At 50.1% G+C, this 19,405-nt stretch overlaps 1 protein-coding gene across 3 annotated transcripts in view; it reads right to left on the bottom strand.

Moving 5' to 3' along the window:
* LOC144147419 (transmembrane and coiled-coil domain-containing protein 4-like) overlaps positions 1-19,405 on the bottom strand; it is a 164,237-nt gene that overhangs the window by 62,628 nt on the left and 82,204 nt on the right. For all 3 annotated transcript variants that reach the window (XM_077679551.1, XM_077679549.1, XM_077679550.1), the window contains exons 10-11: positions 3,221-3,338; positions 1,876-1,993 (exon numbers count right to left, since the gene is read on the bottom strand). In XM_077679551.1, the coding sequence (XP_077535677.1) occupies positions 1,876-1,993; positions 3,221-3,338 (236 nt within the window). The remainder of the gene's footprint in view (positions 1-1,875; positions 1,994-3,220; positions 3,339-19,405) is intronic.

The raw sequence follows: 19,405 nt of genomic DNA on the forward strand, positions 1-19,405 counted from the left end.
CATCTCTCATACTTCCCTTTAACCGAAGTGGTTAGACAGAGTGACGCACGTTTCTCGGGTCTCCTCATCAAGACAGGCAACGGAAAGGAGTTGAACAACGACGAGATTCGTGTGCTTACCGATCGTTTCGTCACTCGTGAACAGGCTGCTATACAGTGCCCCATGGCAGTCCGTCTCTTCTTTAGCAACAAGGACGCGGATGCCTATAATAGGATGGTTGCTGAATCTTGTGAATACAAGCATGACAGTGTTGCCATACACGTGGTCACTGGCCATCGGAGCAGACAAGAGGAACGTGAGACCCTCGCGAGAATTGAAGACCTCAGTCGTGTAGAGAGTGCCAACCTTCCATCTGTGGTGACGTTCTGTACAAAACGGCCGGATATGCTGCTAAAGGATGGCTTGGTCAACGGCATGGTCGGTACGCTAATGGAGGTTGAGCTTAACGTTGACGGTGCGCCTCGGCTGCAATGTCCCAGTGGTGTGGGAACGCTAACCAAGGCTAAAGTGAGCTGCCGTTCGGGTGCGAGGCGGTATGCACAATGGGTTGCGATCGAGCCCATCACCATGTCATTTGCCATGAAGGGAAAAGCCTTGGAATCACCATGTCGTCTGCCATGAAGGGAAAAGCCTTGCGGTGCGCAGAACCCAGTTCCTTCTCGTTCCAGCAAGCGCCATTACGATACACAAGTCGCAGGGTGGTACCTTCGACACTGTGGTATACGACTATGCCAAGGCTCACCCTCAAAAGCTGGTCTACGTTGACCTTAGCCGTGTCACTACCCTCCAGGGCTTGTATCTGACCCACGTGGAGCCAGACCACACATTCTACCACCATCTTAGCAATCCAGATAAGGCTTTGGTATCAGAGTTTGAGCACCTAAACAAGCACGGCCTGGACACAGCAGGTGCTCGCTGTAGAGCGCTGATGACAAACCCTGCTACGGTCTACACAATCGTCCGGTTTTTGATTTGCCACATGGTGGACGTTTGTGGTGACCGTCTCTTGACCAGCGCTGATGTTCTCCTCTTTACAGAGGTTGGTGTTGCCACGGAATCACAAGCTGTCGCAAACCCCAAGTTTAGCATGGCTGCTTATGCCAGTCGTGTTGACGCTACCAGAAGCTCGGGAGTCTGTATCTACGTGAGGAATGGGATTGCTGCCAGTGAACTGCCAAACGTGGTGGTGCCCAAGGGTGCCGTTCAGCTTGACGAAACTGGTGTGGTCATTGACAGACGTAGCGGCTACGTCTGTACCCAGTCATGCGGCAAGTGAACTGTGTGTGGTGGCTGGTGACTTCAATCGTGCTCCAGACTCTCTGGGTGTTCCTTTGAAGGGCACGTTTAACCTGGACTTAGCCAGCGTTCCAACTGTACAGACGACCCAATGGGGAACCACCACTGATTTTGTGTATCAGAGACAGACGATCAATACCAAGTACTGCGTTGCGGCCGCAGAGACGGCAGCGTGTTACTACCCTGACCACCGAGCCGCCTTTGTGGCAATAGAGGAGCAACTCGACGTCAAGCAAAAATAAGTATACATCTGTCAGAAAATGCGTATACCGTGCGTGTCATTGAAGCAGCAGTAAGCACGATAATCAAGGTAATCCTAGACAATGACGAAAGCTAAGAACCAGCTGAACGTTAGCCTACGCTACGTATATCCTGGCATAGCCAAGCTAAGCCACTGCTAATTTTTTTCTACGAAGTTTACAGCTCGACCCAATTTTGTTCTTGCCCCAGCTATTGAAGCTGACACTGTAAATTCCAGCTGTGCTACTGGTACTCACTCTGATTAGAAAAACATACTCGCAAGGCCCCTGTGCCCAGAAAGAGCTTCCCTGAAAAAACCCAGAGGCCCATGTCGCTTACCACATCGCTGAGGTCGACGTTGAACATGCGCCTGTCATTCCACCGGATCGCCTGCAGGCCAGCAATCTTGAGGGTGGCCGACGAAGTGCGGTGCAAAAACTTGAGCAGCCAGTCTCCCCTGCCAGGGACAAAAGCAGCAATGCCGGCACCAGCGAGGCTTTGCAGGCACGCTGGCGAGCCCCAGCAGCAGGGTGCCACTGCTGCTGCTTCGCAACATCATCGGGGCGGGCAACAAGGCCCGCAGCCAGTGGGGTCACATAACATTACAAAGGTCGTGCGCTTTTTGAGGCCCCACATAGGCTCGGTTGTCCACTTCGAAAAGTGCATTCAAGCCACAACCCACAAACGCCACGCAAAAAGAAGCACAAGTTCGTAGAAGGCACGTCCCAAATTTTCTACCGAATCCTGCTGCAGTGCAGTAAGTGCTATGTTGGTCAGACGGGGACAAAGAAGACACACAGACGGGGCAAGCACTCATCCCGTCTACTTTTAATGGCAATGGTTCCACTACAGATGTTGGTGAGAGAAAACGCCTCGGGCCAATGGGTGCAACGATTGACGCAGACTGGTAGGTCTTTGTTTGGTGGTAGCCAGAGACCCAAAATGTCTACGCGCACCTTGTCAGAGCGCTTCACTGGAGGTGTAAACAAGCTGAAAAGTGTGCGGACACACATCCTTGTTGATGCCCAGCGCCCTGACCGCTCATGCCTCGTGGCTTTTGCACAGTGGGTGACAGTCCGGTACTTCTTGGCCTTCTGCGATGCTGCTACAGATCTTTACATAGCTGAATTAAGGTACGTAACATTGTCAATAAACAATTCGAGAAATTGGCTGAGAAAAAATCAGTCGTGCTCTGTAGGGGGAATCAAACCAGCTGAGCCACCTCGTAGGGTGCAACTCTCTCTCAACTTGAGTGAGAGCTTACCTTATTGAACTACAGAGACTGTCAACTGGCACTGCCTCTCACCCGTCTCTTTTGCCCGCAGTTGTGACATGACAAAGTTGTAAGGCTGCAAATCGGAGAAGGAAACTGTCCTCTTTCTTTTCTTTGTACGCCATGTGGTACATGGTCATAGTATCGCAGATCAGCACACAATGACAGCTGTTTGCTTTTTATTTCCTTCTTGTGGTCAGCCAGTGGTACTGCCGAAACCAGAACCCACATATTTTTGTAGTACCCTGCATTACAAGGGTTCCGACTTGAGCAGACCAGAAATACCAATGGCAAATACATGTAAAGAAAGGTCCCCCTTGGGTGACCTTACGACCCGGTGGCAGACAGGAAGCGGAACGAGAGCAAAGCACTAGCAGTGCCAGGCTGCTCCAATGGCCCAAGGCCGCTCACCTGCAGTAGCCATTGACGATGCGTCCCCCCACCACCCGTGCCAGGGGCCTCCACTCCTCCCTGTGTGCCGGCACGGGGGCTCCCAGAAGGACTGCGTCCTCGATGATGCCCTCGCACCCTGCACAGGACGCAGGGGGAGGCCCTCGTTTCCCCATCTGGAACCTTCCTCAACCGCCGCACTGGGCTGTCTCAAGGAACAAGTCACCGCTACAGACGGGAATGCCCACTTCTTCCTGGGTATTGAACCTATGGGCACAAACCCCTGTCACATGGAAAATCTAATGTCATTCAAAGTGAATGGCATTTGGCTGTGCCGTGCGCGGCGTCTACACAGCAAAGCAACTGTCACTTGATAGTGATAGCGGTGACGATTAGCAAGCGCGCAAAATTGCAAAATTATAGTTCAAGTGCGTCTAAAATGTTTTCATACATAACAGCTTTTTTGTTAAAACAAACAATTCTTTTTTTTAAATTAAAAAGAAGAAAATCGCCATTTTAGGTGACATAAGTAGGCATCACAAGGCTGCAAGAAACCTGTATCAGGGTTGGGGACGAGATTGTTTCTTTTCTTTGTTTTTGTCAGTACTTGTTTGCCTTTATGCGAAGAACAATATGAAGGGGAAAATATAAGTTTACTGAAAGGTTTTAGAAACAGTTCTCTTTGGTTTATTACTGAACTTTCTTGTCTAGTGATGTGCCACAGCTGTTGTCGAGGCTACTCATTTGGTCGCTGAATGAGCTCCCCAACCTCATTTAGCTACTAAATGCCATTTGCCTCAAATGTCACTCGGTATTCTCGTGCAGTGCCAAACTAATGACATGTAGAGCAAATGACATTTGCAAATGACATTTGCTCTAAATGTCATAAGATCTGCTGTCTGGCAAGGGTATAAGGGAGTGGAAATGACCCAACTAATTACTTCTTGTTCTCAATGTCGGGGCCCCGTTGGCCCCCAAGCCTCTTTTGCCCCTGTGGTTAGGCGTGGTCACAAGTGTGCTAGTTTCCTCGCAGGCTGTGCGTGGCGCTCCGTGCCCCCGATAGCCGGGACTTGCGAAGGACGCGCCCCCATTGGCCCAGAACCCTCTTTCCCAGAGGAAGCCCCTTTCCAGTGTTCCTTTCTCGGCCGAGTGCCTCCTCTCAGGGCCACCACGACTGAGCACCAGGTTGGCTCCGGGGCCTCTGCTCCGAGAGTCCATCTTGACCGGCCGTAAGGGAAGCCCTTCTTCCAGAGCTGACAGATATTGGAGCCCACCCCTGGACTTGAGTGAAACAGTCGTGCTGTCTGTCACGGACCCTGTATTTGCCAGGCATTAAGGCCCAAACTTTGTCTGCCGGAGTCCGAGCACTGTGCGAGTACTCGAACCTGTGCGTGAGTCTTCCTTTGGATTTCACTGGGGCTAGTGTACGGCTGGTAGTGCTTTCTTTAGCAGACCTAGCCGGGGTTTTCTTTATCCCATACGTTAGAGTACCACAATACAAGTGCCCATTTGGAGGCTCGTGCTTATACTAGTGTGTCAGTGCCTGTAAATGTCCTATTTCGGGCTTTTTGAATCTATATTGTGCACAGGAACGGCAAGCAAAATGTGCCATCTGAGTCCACTCTTCACCAGCTCTACCCCATGAACAATGTACAAGCAGACGTTACAGAAAAAAGAGAAAAGAAAATCAGAACTTGGATGATATCGTGTATATAGATTTCAGCGGGTGAGACAACAGACACGACCAAATGAGTATTTGTTCATTTTGACGTTGGACGGCTGGATGCAGAAGAAAAAACAAGTTCTTCAGTATTCACGAAACAACTAAAAAAAAACCAAGTGGCGACACTATGGCCCAATTCGTGAACTGAGAAGGGCTGCTATAAACAGATGCAACTGTTCAGAGCTGCTGCACATCTCAAGGTCCCCAAACCCAAGCTATTATCGTCATGTCGATGGGAGCGAGGCCACAGCGAGCTGAAAGGCCGTGCACGGGTCGCTCGCAATCTACGCTTTGTGGGCGGAGAAGGCCACGCCCGCTCATCAGGCAGCCACTGGCCCCCCCGCACGGAATGGGGGGCACGGGGAGCCCTGCCTCTGCCGCCACAGCCCCCAAGGGCAGCGGACCACTACGAGGAGCGCTGCGCTGGCGCTGCTGAGGCTCTGTTGGTGCAGCGTTGCAACCGGCAAGAGTACCGTCACTTGGCACATTTTCATGGGCATTCCACTCTCTCAGCAGAACACATTCACAAACTCGAAACTTGGCTCTGCCTGGGAATGTTGAGCCCATTTAGGACGGCGCCCCCGTTCCACTGGTTGCTGCCAGGGCTGTCTTGAACCTTAAGTCTGTCTTGAAGAAACATCCCACACTGACTGCGCTAAAACAGTTGTCAAGGTTCTGAGCAATAGGCATTCCGAGATTCCAGATGGAATTAGATTACTGAGCATTCCGAAGCGCGAGTACACTCTGCCAACTTCAGTGGACGTTGAACTTTTTTCTTCTGCATACAAATGCCAACTGAAAGAAAACAGAACCTTGGAATGGCGTTACTTAAATTGCTTTCAATGCCTTTCTCATACTGTCAAATCACCCCGCATTTCACGTAACCCTGTTGACATTGCAATGTTTGTCTGCCTATTTTTATTTAAATAAAATCCGTTTCCCAAAGAGCTGAATCTATCTGCTCAGTTCATTGGGTTCGAAAATTTGTTGACCCGAGATAAGTAAACATGCCTAAGTAAATATGCCTAAACGATCGTACTATTTAACATCCATATACGCGTAAATGACCATTTTCAGTGCCTATGATAGGTGCTTACAGCATGGATTTTTCGTGGTTGACGTTTTGGTCAGTACTCAGTAGTAATCATTACATAAGCTAGCAACTTTACACCCTAAATGAAAATCCTTTGCAAACCTGCGATAAGGTCAGATATCTTGGTGTCATTTTTTATTCAACTTTGAATTGGTCTGTGCACGTAGACACAGCTGCGGTGAAAACGTGCCGCCTGTTGCATTATTTCGAGATAAATATGAAGCATGCCCCTACAGAGTTGAAGAAAATGCTGTACATTACTAACATTAGGCCAGTCCTTGATTGCACTTGCCAAGCACGGCATCCATTTACTAAAACAGATATATAGACAAGGTAGAGTGCGTCCACAAATGTGCAACCCACTTTGATACAGCAAATTATGATTTCCCTGTTAGAAGCCCCTGATGGCCTTGAATGGGACACACTGGCAGCATGTAGAATTAGTGCATTACCAAGGTTAAAATTCCTACACAACATTTTAAGTGATAAGACAGGAACTTATAAAAACATTTATTTAAAAGCCTCATTATGTCACTGCTCGACCCCATGAAAATCAGACCGTATCAGTGCCGTGTTAATGTATATAAAAATTATATTTCCCGAAGACCAATGGATGACTGAAATTCTCTCCAATGCAGTTGCATGGTTACTGCAAATAATTTTCAAACTGCCTTTGCCATCTAGCATGCACTAATAGCCATTCATCTCCCATTGTGCCATTTTACTGTCACACACTGCGATGTCATTTTTTCCGACACTTATTCACTTACGAACCTTCCTACAAAAACGCCATGTTGGCACTCTGGATATCTGTAATAAATAAATAAATAATCAAATAAATAAATTACTGTTGCTGAAAAGGACGTTGCGGGAAAGCCTCGTTGCCTTTTTGCGGCCTTCTAGTGACTGCATGGTGTAGCAGGATGAAAAGCTGGGCAAATGGCGTGGCACTGATGCTGTCAGGGAACCGAAACTCCCAGACACCCAGTTGGCTGACCAGCTCACAAGAATGCAAGGCCAGATGTGTGAATGGCCTGCCAGCCAATAACTACTGGGCTCTCGTAAACACATACAGCATTAAGCTTAAAACCATTAAGACCATGGCGTACCACCCCCAGATGAACGGACTAACCCAACGGCTGAACAAGAGGATCGCGGATATGCTGTACGTGAGCGTCGACACTGAACATATGCCATGGGATGAAGTCCTTCTTTATACCATGTTTGCGTACAACAACTCGGCTATCCGAGAAATGACGCAGAACACACCGTTTGAGTCTGTATGCTCGAGGCCATGCTGCCATGACGATCTCAACGGCTACATGCAGAGGAGAAGGTCCGCCAACTTGCTTGCGTATGTACTGCGGACCAGCAGCTGGTGGATGCCGTGCGCTACAACCTCCGATGCCGAGACGCCGACTACTACCCCGATGGGTACCTTGTGTGGGTTTGGACTCCACTTTTGCACCCACGAGACCAGCGGGGCATCGCTCACGCCAGGAAGGCGTCGCGCGACTACTCCTGTGCCGACTATGCGCGGTGGCCCCAGGGACAGCTGCTGACGAGCACGCTTAGGCCTTCTGCAAGGACCCCCGCGTCTTACGAGGTCATCTGTGGTCTACCACCACACGGGCCGAGCCGTGGGAGCCGCGGTGGACGGCACCCGTCTTCATGCATGGTTCCAGAGCACCGGCGACCGCAGCTGAGGACCACCCGGTCTTCTAAGATTACCCCTGGCGCCGGTCTTCAACCGTCAGGCCTCAACTGCTGCTGAAAGCAGCAAGGCCGAACTGCTTCAAGCCTTACTACACAAGATGACTGAATTTTTGTTGTTTGTACGGCCATTTTATTTTAGCACCGGGTCGATGCCCTTTTAGAGGGGGGGTAATGGCACAAACCACGCCTTCTGTTTTCTTTACGTGTTGTCGCCAGCGTCTGGCCGTGCTCGGCTGCCCTATCTAAGTTAGAAGTGCGCGTTTCTCTCTGTTTCTTTTGTATGCCGTGCAGGCTATCTTATTTGATAGGAACCCTGTCGTCACTTGAACAAAATGTCTTTGATCACCGATGCTCCAGATCAGATTCGATGGTTTCCAAAGCATTAACGCTGAAAGATAAATGCTTGCAAGGGATGCATTGCAGTATTCGTTTCATCGACGCTCATCTAGGCAGATCGTGCTGCTTCCTCAGCATTTTCTTTAAGTTCGCTGAGGAGCACAAGCTTGCTCCAATACACTTTGTTTCTCCAAGAACCTGCGACAGCCTTGACAATACAACGGCATCAAGGGGGGCCCATGAACTGCAGCTGCAGCGCAGAACGGGAGACAAAGTTGCACCTGAGGGAAACCACTCCACCTCTTAGTGCTGGCGTTGTACCCGACTGTGTATGCTAGACGTAAATGCGTTGCAGAAAACAAGCATAGATAATCCACACAGCAATTTTTGACCTGAACAAACTATGGAAAAGAAGCATGTAGTGCACACGTGCGACTTATTAGCCCACTGCAACTTACAGTCGCGTATTAGCGACTGAAAACATGTTGGCTCACGGCAACTTTCTGTACAAGACAAATATCAGCCCGTCCGCTACAATTTCTGGCAACAAGTAGTAGTAAGAGGTGACAGCAAAATATTCCGACACTGACTGAATAAGGATTCATTCTATATAATGTAACGTGGCGGCAGAGCCAATGACTCGAACGATGGTTCAAGGACGAGCAACAATCTATTTACAGAATTTGCAATGCGGCCATAAGAGCGCGCGCTGCGACCCAGCCACTTCTTCGTCGTCCTCGTCGTCTTCTGTGATGAGCCATGATGGGGCATTGGCCGCCTAGGTGTCCCGTGACAATATGTTATGTATCAGAGGGGGATGTCATGTACAGAAAAAAAAGGAGTATACATTGCTGCGATGACTTATTTGCAGAGCAGACCGCTTCGTATCCGCACTATAGGGCTAGTGCGCTGGTACTTGAGTCACACTGGCAGCACCTCCTAGCAGCCACAGCAGCGAATTTTGCTTGTTCTGGGCCAGCGAGGCTAGCCGCTGCCAGTGGCCGAGGTACCGCAGAACGGCGCCTTTGCCGACAAAAAGAAAAGCTTGTGGGAAAAAAAGGACGCCTTAACAGTTACAAAAACACGGCTGGAATATTGCCGAAGAGATTATTATGTTAGTTTCCATGGGAATGCTATAAAATGGGAGCACAGCCGTCTGATCGCCTGAAAGCCTGGTTCGAGCATTTCTCCGTCAACAGCATCTGTCGGAGCCCGTGTTGGCTGTGCACTTTTGCGGCTGCCCTTGCACGCAAGAACGCCAGAAAAACTGCCTTTCACATCACAGGTTTGTGTGCACATGCTTTTTGGGCACAGCGGATTACCTACTGGTGCTGGCATGGGGCGACGTGTACACTAGTTTCGACGACCAACCCCTCCAAAAGCGGCCATCGTGCTAACATGCAAACAAGCGTTTTATCTGCTGCTCCGTGCCCAGCACTGGACACGCACGGGGCAACTTCGAGGGCCATCTGTGTTTCTAAACGCTCGTGGCCGTTCCTGCAAACCGCCACCATTGCTGTGCGGTAGCTCCAGCCACACAGACAGCCCTGCAGCTGATTCCTCACAGAAATGCGCGTAGGGTTTGCCTGCAAATACAGAAGCAATACAAATGAATTTTGAGAATATTTGTCTACTCGGTAAGAATTCCCACGCCGCTTCTGTTCATTTTGAGGCTTTTAAATGTAGCCAGATTGATGCTTTCCTATGATTTTTTTCGTGTTTGCTTTTGCTAGTTCATTTTATTTTTGTATCAATAACGCGAGGTGAGTACGGCAAATGAGGTTATTTTTATTTTATTAGCTCATTCCTAGCTTTGTTTACATTTTTACTTTCCTTACACAAGCAAGCTACATTTACACTCTAATGTGTTAACATCACTAATCATGCCTTTTTGTGAAAATGCAAGGCTTGTTTAACGTTTGGTGCATTTTATGAATTTTTTGTCGTGTTCAGTTCGTACTTCTGGGTTTTTTATAGTTTTGTTGTAATTAATTGCGTGATGGTGGCGAGTAAGGTAGACTTCTTGACACAGCAAGTTCAGTTTTATTCTTTCTTACTTTATGTCTTTTAAACTTGCCTCGACAAATGGTTTACAGTACACTATTATGACCAAAATTGTCAACTTCAATTGCCCTTTGTGCGTTATTGTGCAATGAGCGGTATTACCCAAAACGCAGGCCTCTGAAAACATTATTTCGTCTTTTTTTTTTTTTTTTTTCATTAGGCACTGCTGCCCAGTCTTACAAACTGCGAGTACGGCTTTAATTACTTTTAGGGGCTCGGGCTGTCGGCGTCTCCTGTCGCTGTCGTCTCATGTAGTCACAGTACTAAAACACCGGGACACTCGTTTTCCAATGCCTCGCACTAGAACGTTTCATCTCCATGGGCAAAAACGGGTGCTAAAAGAACCCACTCGGACACTCGTTTTCCATTGCCTCCCACTAGAATGCTTCGTGCTTCAAAGACACGAGACTTTTCCAGCAAAGCTGCATACCTCCACCCCCCATTGGTTTCATGTGCGTGGGTAAAAACGCCAAGGCGCCAAGAATGCACTTATACACTGCATTAATCGACCAGATTTAGGGCAAATCCCCAAGGTGGAGTAAGTTTCTGTAAAGGAATGTTTGACATGCAACTAAATGCAGCCATACGGCTACAAAGGAAAGCTATACAGCTTTCTCGGAAACTTCGCAGTTGAAGAAAAATTCGTCCTGGTCCATTCCTTTGTAGCCGTATGGCTGCATTTAGGTGGATGTCAAACACTCCTTTATACACTGCATGTTTCGCCCCTCCCCAGGTTTCACATTAGTGGTGATGGCCCAGGATTTTCGTGTTTTGTGCTTTGAGGGAGCACATCTGTGTTGCTTGGCATCTAGAAGGAAAGCAGCACAACGTACAGGTTGCACAACGTACAGGTTGCGGCAGTTGCTTATCTGCACAACATTCCAACAGAAACAGCTCACTGCGCGCAGTGGTGGAACAGACGACTGGCCACTTGGAGCATTACTTGGAGCACCAAAAATGAGGATTTGGAGCCCACTTTCCAGCTTCTGGAGCAGGTTGCTTTGGAACACTTTAAAGGGGTCCTGAAATACCTTCCGCCGATGCATGGATGTACATGTAACCAAATAAGACAATGTATTAGCAATCTGCTCCTGGAAGAATTTTGTTAAAGCTGAGAAATCGTAAATCAAAAACCGCGCATTATCGTCACGCCGCGTTTCCTCCTCCTTTCGCTGTTGACGGCGCGAGAGCCTTCCCTCCCATGATGCTGCGCGCTTCAGCGGTGACGTACTTCCGCTATGGCGCTCCACATACTGCCGTCTGCTACGGGCAAGCTTTGTTGACACCATGAATCCCACACTCCGCTCAAGGCTGGAAAAGCGAACGAAAAATCTGGCCGCATTTGTGCGGCGGCCCGGCCTTGCCCTTTCGCGGTGTGCGTTGCTGCAGGGCAGCACGTGACTTTTAATCGGCGGCGAACTCGCAGCCGCTCGGTGTGGATCGTGCGCTCGGTCCCTTTCATGCACCGTGCACTGTTTATCCAAAAAGCGCCGTATCAGATGTGGCCCCGCTGGTGCCGGGTCTTATTTTGTGGTGGTGGTAATTCCTGCCGGCGGAATGTGAAAAAGACATTTTAAACCGATACAGAACCCGTGCACAAAACGCTTCAATCATGTGACCAGTTAAGCTTGGGGCGACGCGTGGTGGAGAGCGGCAACGTTGGCAAAACATGCTCCGGCGCGGCTCTGAGCTTTCTAGCGCTGGAGCGAGCGCCATTTCTTTGACAATCTCAAACATCGGTTGCCTTGGCAACAAGGCACAAACCTCCCCAGAAGTCAGTTACGGTTGCGTGATCCCGGTTCAGCTCGGGGCCCCACCTCGCGACATGTGGGTACTGCAGGCGTACCACTTACTCCCATTGGGAAGTGTGAGATGCGTTTGGCATTACAGGAGGCGATGGTGTGTGTGTTGTGGACGCCTTTGTTTCGCGATGAAATGCGACGTTGTGCTTCTGCGGGTGGATAGTGCTTCCCATGGTCTGGATTATCTTTCTCGAGCAACGTACGACTCAACCTCGCATGGGGTATGTGCAGTGTGCGTAGCTAAAAGCCATCTCGGCTTGCGCGCCAGAGTTTTAAGTGACTTGCTGTTCGTCCCCGCAAACCACGCGCGAGGTGAGTGCCGAATTTACGACAGGCAGGAGGAGGCAACCTATCGTCTGTCAATCGTGGTTCAGACTTGCAACGCATGTTGTGACGTTGTGTTCGTTCGAAACGCATCTCTGGATTGTTTTGAAGTGGAATAAAATGTATCCGTCAAACCCGGGCATTCGGCTCAGGGCGTTCTCTGCGATTGCACGAAAGAAGTGCCACGGGGCTTGAACGCTTTCTTTACGGAACGTACTCAGGTAAGAGAATATCCATGTCGTGTTATGGCCGTGTTGCATTCAATACGAACGGTTAAGCGTTTGTTTACACTTGTTTCGTTTGTCGTAAAATGTCCAAGCACTCTGACACTCCGCTGGCAGATCAGCCGGCGAGCCGACGCTGAGCAGATGACTCATCTCTTTGCCGGAAATGCGTGAAAAAGGCGCCCAATAGCAGGATGTCTAGCTCATGACGAACATCTGGGAATCGATGATGTAGACATGTGAAGATGGCGGCGTCCAAAAACACGAAGGAAAGGCTGAGAAAAAAGCGAGAAACTTTGCAACAAAAGTGTGAGCTTTCCGCTGCGCGTAAAAGAGTAACACTTGGCCGAGATGACCTTGACGACTCAATCTAACGATTGCGCTACTTCATTTAGTGTGCTCAAAACGCCTTTCAGGGCCCCTTTAATTGTCTCGTAATGACTACTACTCAGAGCCATGCAATTCCTGAACATGCAATAAGACTGCAGAAAAAAAGAGAACCACACAGACCATAAAAGCACCAGAAGAAGCTGGTTTTTCAAAAAATTATTTCACGCATGAAAACACCAGTTCCAGAAAAAAAGCACTGTACAAGCAAAGCGTAAGCCTCATTATCAGCATTATAACTTATTTTCTTGTAAAGAGTGCAAGTTTGACAAAGGTTCCAAAAGCTCCTTCCTCCAGCTCTACTTCAGAAGACTCTGGCCACTTTGCACATCAGCGGAGCATTTCTTGCTCGTGCCTCTTGAGAAGAGGACATGAGCTTTGCTCAACACCTCCTTCGCTGAATCGATTCCGACCTGTAATTCTTGGTGTTTGCCAGCCTTGCTCATAGTCACCCGGCTTTGACTTCTTTTTGCGTGGTTCTTCCCATGCTTGGTCTTCAAGTTGCTGCACCTGACGTTTCCGAGCGCCCTTCACAGCCCTTCACGGCCGAGTCTTTCCGAGAACGATTATGGGCCCCTGAAGCGGAGAAGCTTAGTTGAGTCCTGCAGCATGGGCCTATTTTCCCTGGAGCCTCTCTCTACACCAGCGTTTCCACGCGAGAGGCTGTGAACAGTGCTTTTATTGGTACCTTGGGGCCCCATCAGCCAGAACCCGTCCATGTTTTCTGTCGTAACAGGGCTGAATTCATCCATTGAAGAGGACACCTGGTGAGGTGCAATCATTGGGGAGGCTCTTAGCCAGGTTCCTCGTGGATGCAGCAGAACCTTCTACAGTCGAATCCCGCCACAACGAAATTGACCGGGCGTGCGAAAAATTTCGTTGAAGCGGAAATTCATTGAGGCAAAATCTGCCCCAGCACACCACGGAAGGGCAAGGAAATAGCCCCCCTCATCATTGACAGCACAAGGCAATGTTTAGAAAAAGGATTGATGCGCAATTGCGCCATGCTTATTGGTTAAGAAACGTACAAATGGTTATCTGTTTTTGCCTGCACGTAAAGAGCGCAGTCGCAAAACATATTACTGCACAACAAGGCATATCTACCGAGCTTATTACTAGCACTGCTCGGCCGTCGGAAGCCCCCCTCGCGCTTGTGGCAGGCAGGAGAGGTGCCACGGCGGCAACTGACCTGGGCAGGCAAGCGCGAGTGCTTGCATTTTGTCGCCAGCTCATGCTCGTGTCTAAGATAGGCTGACGCGGGTTCAAGACTAAACAAGAAAACATTACTTCTGCATTTCACTTTGAAGAACTGTAGAAGTAAAACTGCAACGACAGCTGCTCACAACGCATACATGATGGCGCCGCGCGGGAGCAGAACACATTCGCGCGATTTCAACTGGATACGGATTGGCTGTAGCTCCAGCTTGGCGAACCGGGCCCGCTGGGCCTGCGCCTCATGTAAAGACGGCCAGCCACATCGTTATCACCAGCAAACAATGGCGTCCACCTATGAGTTTGTTTTTGTTTTGGGTGGCAATGTGGGTGCGCGGCGCACGTTTTCGGAAAAACTAAGTGCCTTAAATGTATAAAAAGTTGCAGATAGCTGGCGTTATGCTTATTTTATTGTGAAACAAATGCTCAAGCCCAGCCACAATGAGCGAAAATTTCGTTGAAGCGAAAGCAAGCCAGACAAATGGTTCGTTGTGGCGAGGACTTTGTTGAATTGACTTCTATGGCTAGCTGACAGGGAATTGGAAATATTTCTTTGCAGCGGAAATTTCATTGAAGCGGACTTGGTTGTAGCGGGATTAGACTGTACACTGAAAAGATACAGCCAAGGTCCCCCAGCAGAGATCTCCGAGGTGGAAGTTTGCAGAGCAGGCAGAGGCTCCTTGCTCCCAGTCGGAACTGTTTCGTCGCATGCGGTGCCCAGTTGGCGGGGGCAGCTTCAATATCCGCACCGATTTCAGGGATGGTAGATCAATTCTACCATCCACTGGATATCAGATCAATTTCAAGAAGTTCCTGCTAGACTTCTCGGCACAAAAAATGTCAAAGGACCTTCTTGATCAAAACTTCCATCTCGGAAAAGGGGAAGCGCAGCAGTGGCTCTGTTTTTTGGAACAGGGTCAAGAACTTGCCGAACAAATCAGTACAGTTGCGCAAGAAAAATGCCTCGGACAGAAAAGCCTCATCTGTGAGAGATAGATTCAGGCAGTTGTACAGCACACCACCACAAGAATTTCGAGTGGACGGCGCCACTTCTTTCACTGCTGGCAGCTGCTGACGGAGCCAGTCAAGAGCCGGGCACAGTGGCAGCCAACGCGAGCTCACGTGTCGAAAAGAAACATTCTCAGGTGGCAATCTGGGTGGCTTTCAGACGGTCACTTTTTGATGCAGAGTTTGTGAAAAAGCTATAAGTATCCACATGTGTCGCTTCTACATCACTGCCCAATGCAGCTAGTGCAAGCCCAAAGGCATTGTTCACTTGTACAGCAAACACTCCCAATATTGAGATCGGCAGGGCTGACGTGTTTTTTCAGCTGTCTTTTTAGGCTCTTCATTAACTAAGGCCTGCTGCTGTAAAAACAACAGGGTGTGTCTCTTGGAAGGTCGTGTACTGTTTCCTTGAGGAGAAAGCCTGCTCTTGCTGATCCCGGGTGGAATGCTTGCAAATGTTCAACAACAACTCTTTTTCGTGGTCAGACCAGTAACTCACGAGCACATCAAGCCGTTGGCAGCGCTGTTCCAGAATATGTGAGTCTCGTCAATTCGGATTGTGAAAGAGTCTTTGGGTGTACTGAACTACTGGACGATGATGTTCTTGAAATATGTCAGACACAATGTAAAAAACTTCTTTTCTGCCGCACTAGAAGTTCTTGGCAATCTGCGAGGCAGCAAACATGAGTGGAAAAATAGCAGAAGCTTCCTGGAAGAAGCCACCATTACCCTGCGACTGTTTTGGAGCAGACATGGAGCAATTATTCAACTTAGCAGCATGCTTTTTGGGGCAGCACGGAACAGGATGGCCCTCTTGGTGCAGCCTGGAGACATTGGCGCAGCAGTTGCGCCAGTGTGCATGTGATCTTCAGAGGTGCGCCAAGAGCAAGGGCAGGTGTAAACCACACAAGGGTGTGTTACGAATCGGCCAGCAACACGTGTTTTTCCGCATCAGCGACCACGTGGGAATCGACCATGTGCGCCCACGTGTCGGTGAATCGTACTTCGTGTCTCGCCATGCCGGGTCAATCACCTCGCTTTGCACGTGCTTCCGGCAGCTGCCAGCGCCACACCCTTCAGGCACCTGCCTTGACCTTCCCGGCTTAGACGTTTCCTATCAGCGCGATCAGAGTTGATAGCGCGACCCCGGCACCTTTCAAGGACACTCTCTCCCCTCTCTCGGACGCCACGAGGGGCGAAGCCATGACTCGCGAACTATGGACACGTGTGTGTGTGTCTGTGATTTCGTGGCGTGTTACTCTTGGGGGCGTTTTTTGGGTATAAATAGAAGCAGTGCAAACGTTGAAATTCATTCCTGTCTGAGCAGCGAATCCAGGCGGTCGCTCTGCTCCTGTCCTGTATTGTAACCTCGCCCGTCGGGGCATGGTATGTTTTTTTGGCTTCGGCTCACCTCTCGCTATGAAGTAAACAGTTACGTTAGCCTATCAGCGTCTGGACCTCTTCCCGGCTGCAGTCGTCCTTCACGGTCGCAACAACTGGTTGGCAGCGGTCGGATGACAACTTCGTGACGCCTGGAGCCAGCGGTGCGAGCCCCAACACCACGGACGTCATGGCGGCTTCGGACTTCGCAGAATTCACGGCGGTCAAGGGTGAGTGCGGGACTTTTCTTCACTGAGTTTTACCAGGCTTCTGAGGATAGCTGGTAGGGCGTCTGTTTTTGCCGCGTGGGTTATTCGCGCAAAACATCTTTTGGAACAGTGGGAAAGCAGTACTCTAGACCGGCCATGAATTTGAAAGCGTTGAAAAAACCGCAGTTGTTGGAGCTTGCAAAAGAGTTGCGCTTGGATGTTACAGACGCGCTGAGAAAGCCAGAGCTGATAGAGGCTATACTCGCTGTTGGGGCTGACGATGACGAGCTGTCAGATTGCATTGAGCTTATCAATGACAGGGAGGCCGCTAAGCGCCAGCGTGAAGAACGAGAGGAGAAGGAACGGGAGCGACAGCATGAGCTAGAAATGAAGCGTCTAGACGTCGAGGCGTCTCGACCTAGACGTCAGAGTGGCAGCAGCGTGCAGTCTGCGGCGACTGAGCGACCTACGTTGCGAATGTGTGACCTAATGCGACCCTACAAGGTAGGAGAAGACATCGGTCATTTTTTGGTCAACATCGAGCGTACGTGTGAGAGGGCCCAGTTTAGCCGAGACTCATGGCCGCAAAAGCTGCTTACGCTTTTGCCAGGTGAGGCATCCGACGTGATGGCCCGCTTGCCAAAGGAGGAGGCGGAGGACTACCAAAAAGTCAAGTCGAGCCTCCTGCGTAAGTACAGGCTGTCAGCAGAGGCGTTTCGCCAGAAGTTCCGTGAAGCCGAGAAAGCTGGAGGCGAGTCGTACTCGGAGTTTGCCTACAAGCTGAAGGCAAATATGGAAGAGTGGCTCAAAGAGGCAGAAGCTTTCGGAGAGCACGACAAGGTAGTTGAGTGCTTCGGTCTTGAGCAGTTTTACCGCCGTCTACCAGAGAACCTGAGACTCTGGGTGCAAGATAGGCCAGGGGTAAGTACTGTGGATCAGGCAGCTCAGCTAGCCGACGAGTTTGTCGCACGTCGAGGTGCGCAGGGGCCGAAAGACGGCCAAAAAGAGTTCAGGCCGAGGCCTGATAAGTCAGGGCCGAAAGGCAGAGCTCCCCGGGAAGACGGTGGGGCAAGCGAAGTCGTTCTCGTGGATAGAGAAACTGGCCACGATAACGAAGAGAGAGCAGCAGACGCTGAGGAGCAGCGCAGAAAGAAAGCTTTCGAGGCGCGTCGACAGGCTGCATGTTACAACTGCGGCGAGACGGGACATTTTGCTGCCAGTTGTAAGAAGGGAAAACTAGTCTTTCACGTACTAGATCAGAGTGAGGACAGCAGGCAGTTTCTAGAGCCGTACGTACGGGAGCTAGTCGTCAATGGTAAACCGTGCCGAGTTCTTCGTGACTCCGCGGCGACGGTAGACATGGTCCACCCTTCGTACGTTGAACCGGATCAGTTAACAGGGCAGTGTGTTTGGGTGAAGCCAGCCGTAGGTGCACGAAACGTTCGTCTGCCGATTGCTAAGGTCAGCATCGGAGGTCCGTTTGGTGAACTTGTGACGCAGGCAGCAGTATCCCCACAACTTCTGCCGGAGTACAGGTACCTATTCTCGAACAGGTCAGATCAGCTGTTAAGGGAAAAGGGGTACAATTTTGAGAAACTGCCGAGGAAAGAACCAGCGGGGCTCGCTGCGAAGAGCTCAAGTAACGAAAGGGTCGCCACCTCTGTGAGGAATGGCGAAACTCAGACAGAAAGTGATGATTGGGCATTTCCAGAGGCTCGCGATGGAGGGCAGCGTAAGTACACTGTGTGTAAAGCCCCTACGCTGAGCGGAGATGTTTCATCGACATGTTCGAAGTGCGCTAGATCACGGGAACCCTTGAAAACGGCTGTCGACCCGAACGCGCGCAGTTCGCGGGCAACTGAGCCGTCTTTTGAGACAGGGCAGCCTAGGTGTAGTGTGGTTCTGGCAGGAAGGAAGGAAAACGGAAACACGCTTCGGTCTTCGCGTGCCGAGGTTGTCGCTGAAAGCGCGAGGGACGACGAGGTAGTGACTGTTGGGAACTACAAGGTGTCTAAAGAGCTCGTCATGCCCGTTTCACTCCCAGCTGATGCTCCCGTCGACAGGCCAACATCGGCTGAGCTAGTTGAGGTTCCGGTGTCGCCTGTGGCTGAACCGAAGTCGGGAACCGACCAGCCTAGAAGAGAGAACGCAAACGCGTTCCGGCGTTTGCTTGCCGAACGCGTTCGTAAAAAGGCGAGCAACAAGGAGGTAGCAAAAACTTCAGCGCGTAATTGTGGCGCGTGTTTCAGTGCGAGCAAAGCTGTGAGCTCGCATCGCGTCGAGAGAATGCCGCCTAGAAGCAGTGCACGCCTAACGTATGAACGGGGGAAAATCCCGCTCGCTCCTCCGCGCGCTCGACCTTTGTCGAACAAAACGACCGGTGTCATTTCACGCGGTCACAGCAGCGTTGAGAGAACGGCTGCAACTAAAGTGCGGTACAGAAAGGGAAAAGCTCGGGGCATTGACGAGAGCTCAAATCGCAGCTCTCGGCGCGAGAAATGGCCTGTTGACGCCTGACTTTCTCAAATTTCTTTGTTTTTCCTGAAGCAGGTTTCGCCCTTTACGATTACGTCTTTTTTTGTGTTTGTGTGGGACATTTCCAATCACGCGAAATGTCACCTTTCAGGTTTGTGCACTTGTCTAAAGTACTGCTGGGCTAAAATATAACTAGTCTAGATAGTTATTAGCGTATTTTTTTCGCAACAAAAAGCCTGGTAGATCTTCAGTG

This window comes from Haemaphysalis longicornis, unplaced genomic scaffold, assembly GCF_048455015.1.
Source record: "Haemaphysalis longicornis isolate Haplotype H1 unplaced genomic scaffold, Haemaphysalis longicornis Haplotype H1 scaffold_7, whole genome shotgun sequence".
Taxonomy (NCBI): Eukaryota; Metazoa; Arthropoda; class Arachnida; order Ixodida; family Ixodidae; genus Haemaphysalis; species Haemaphysalis longicornis.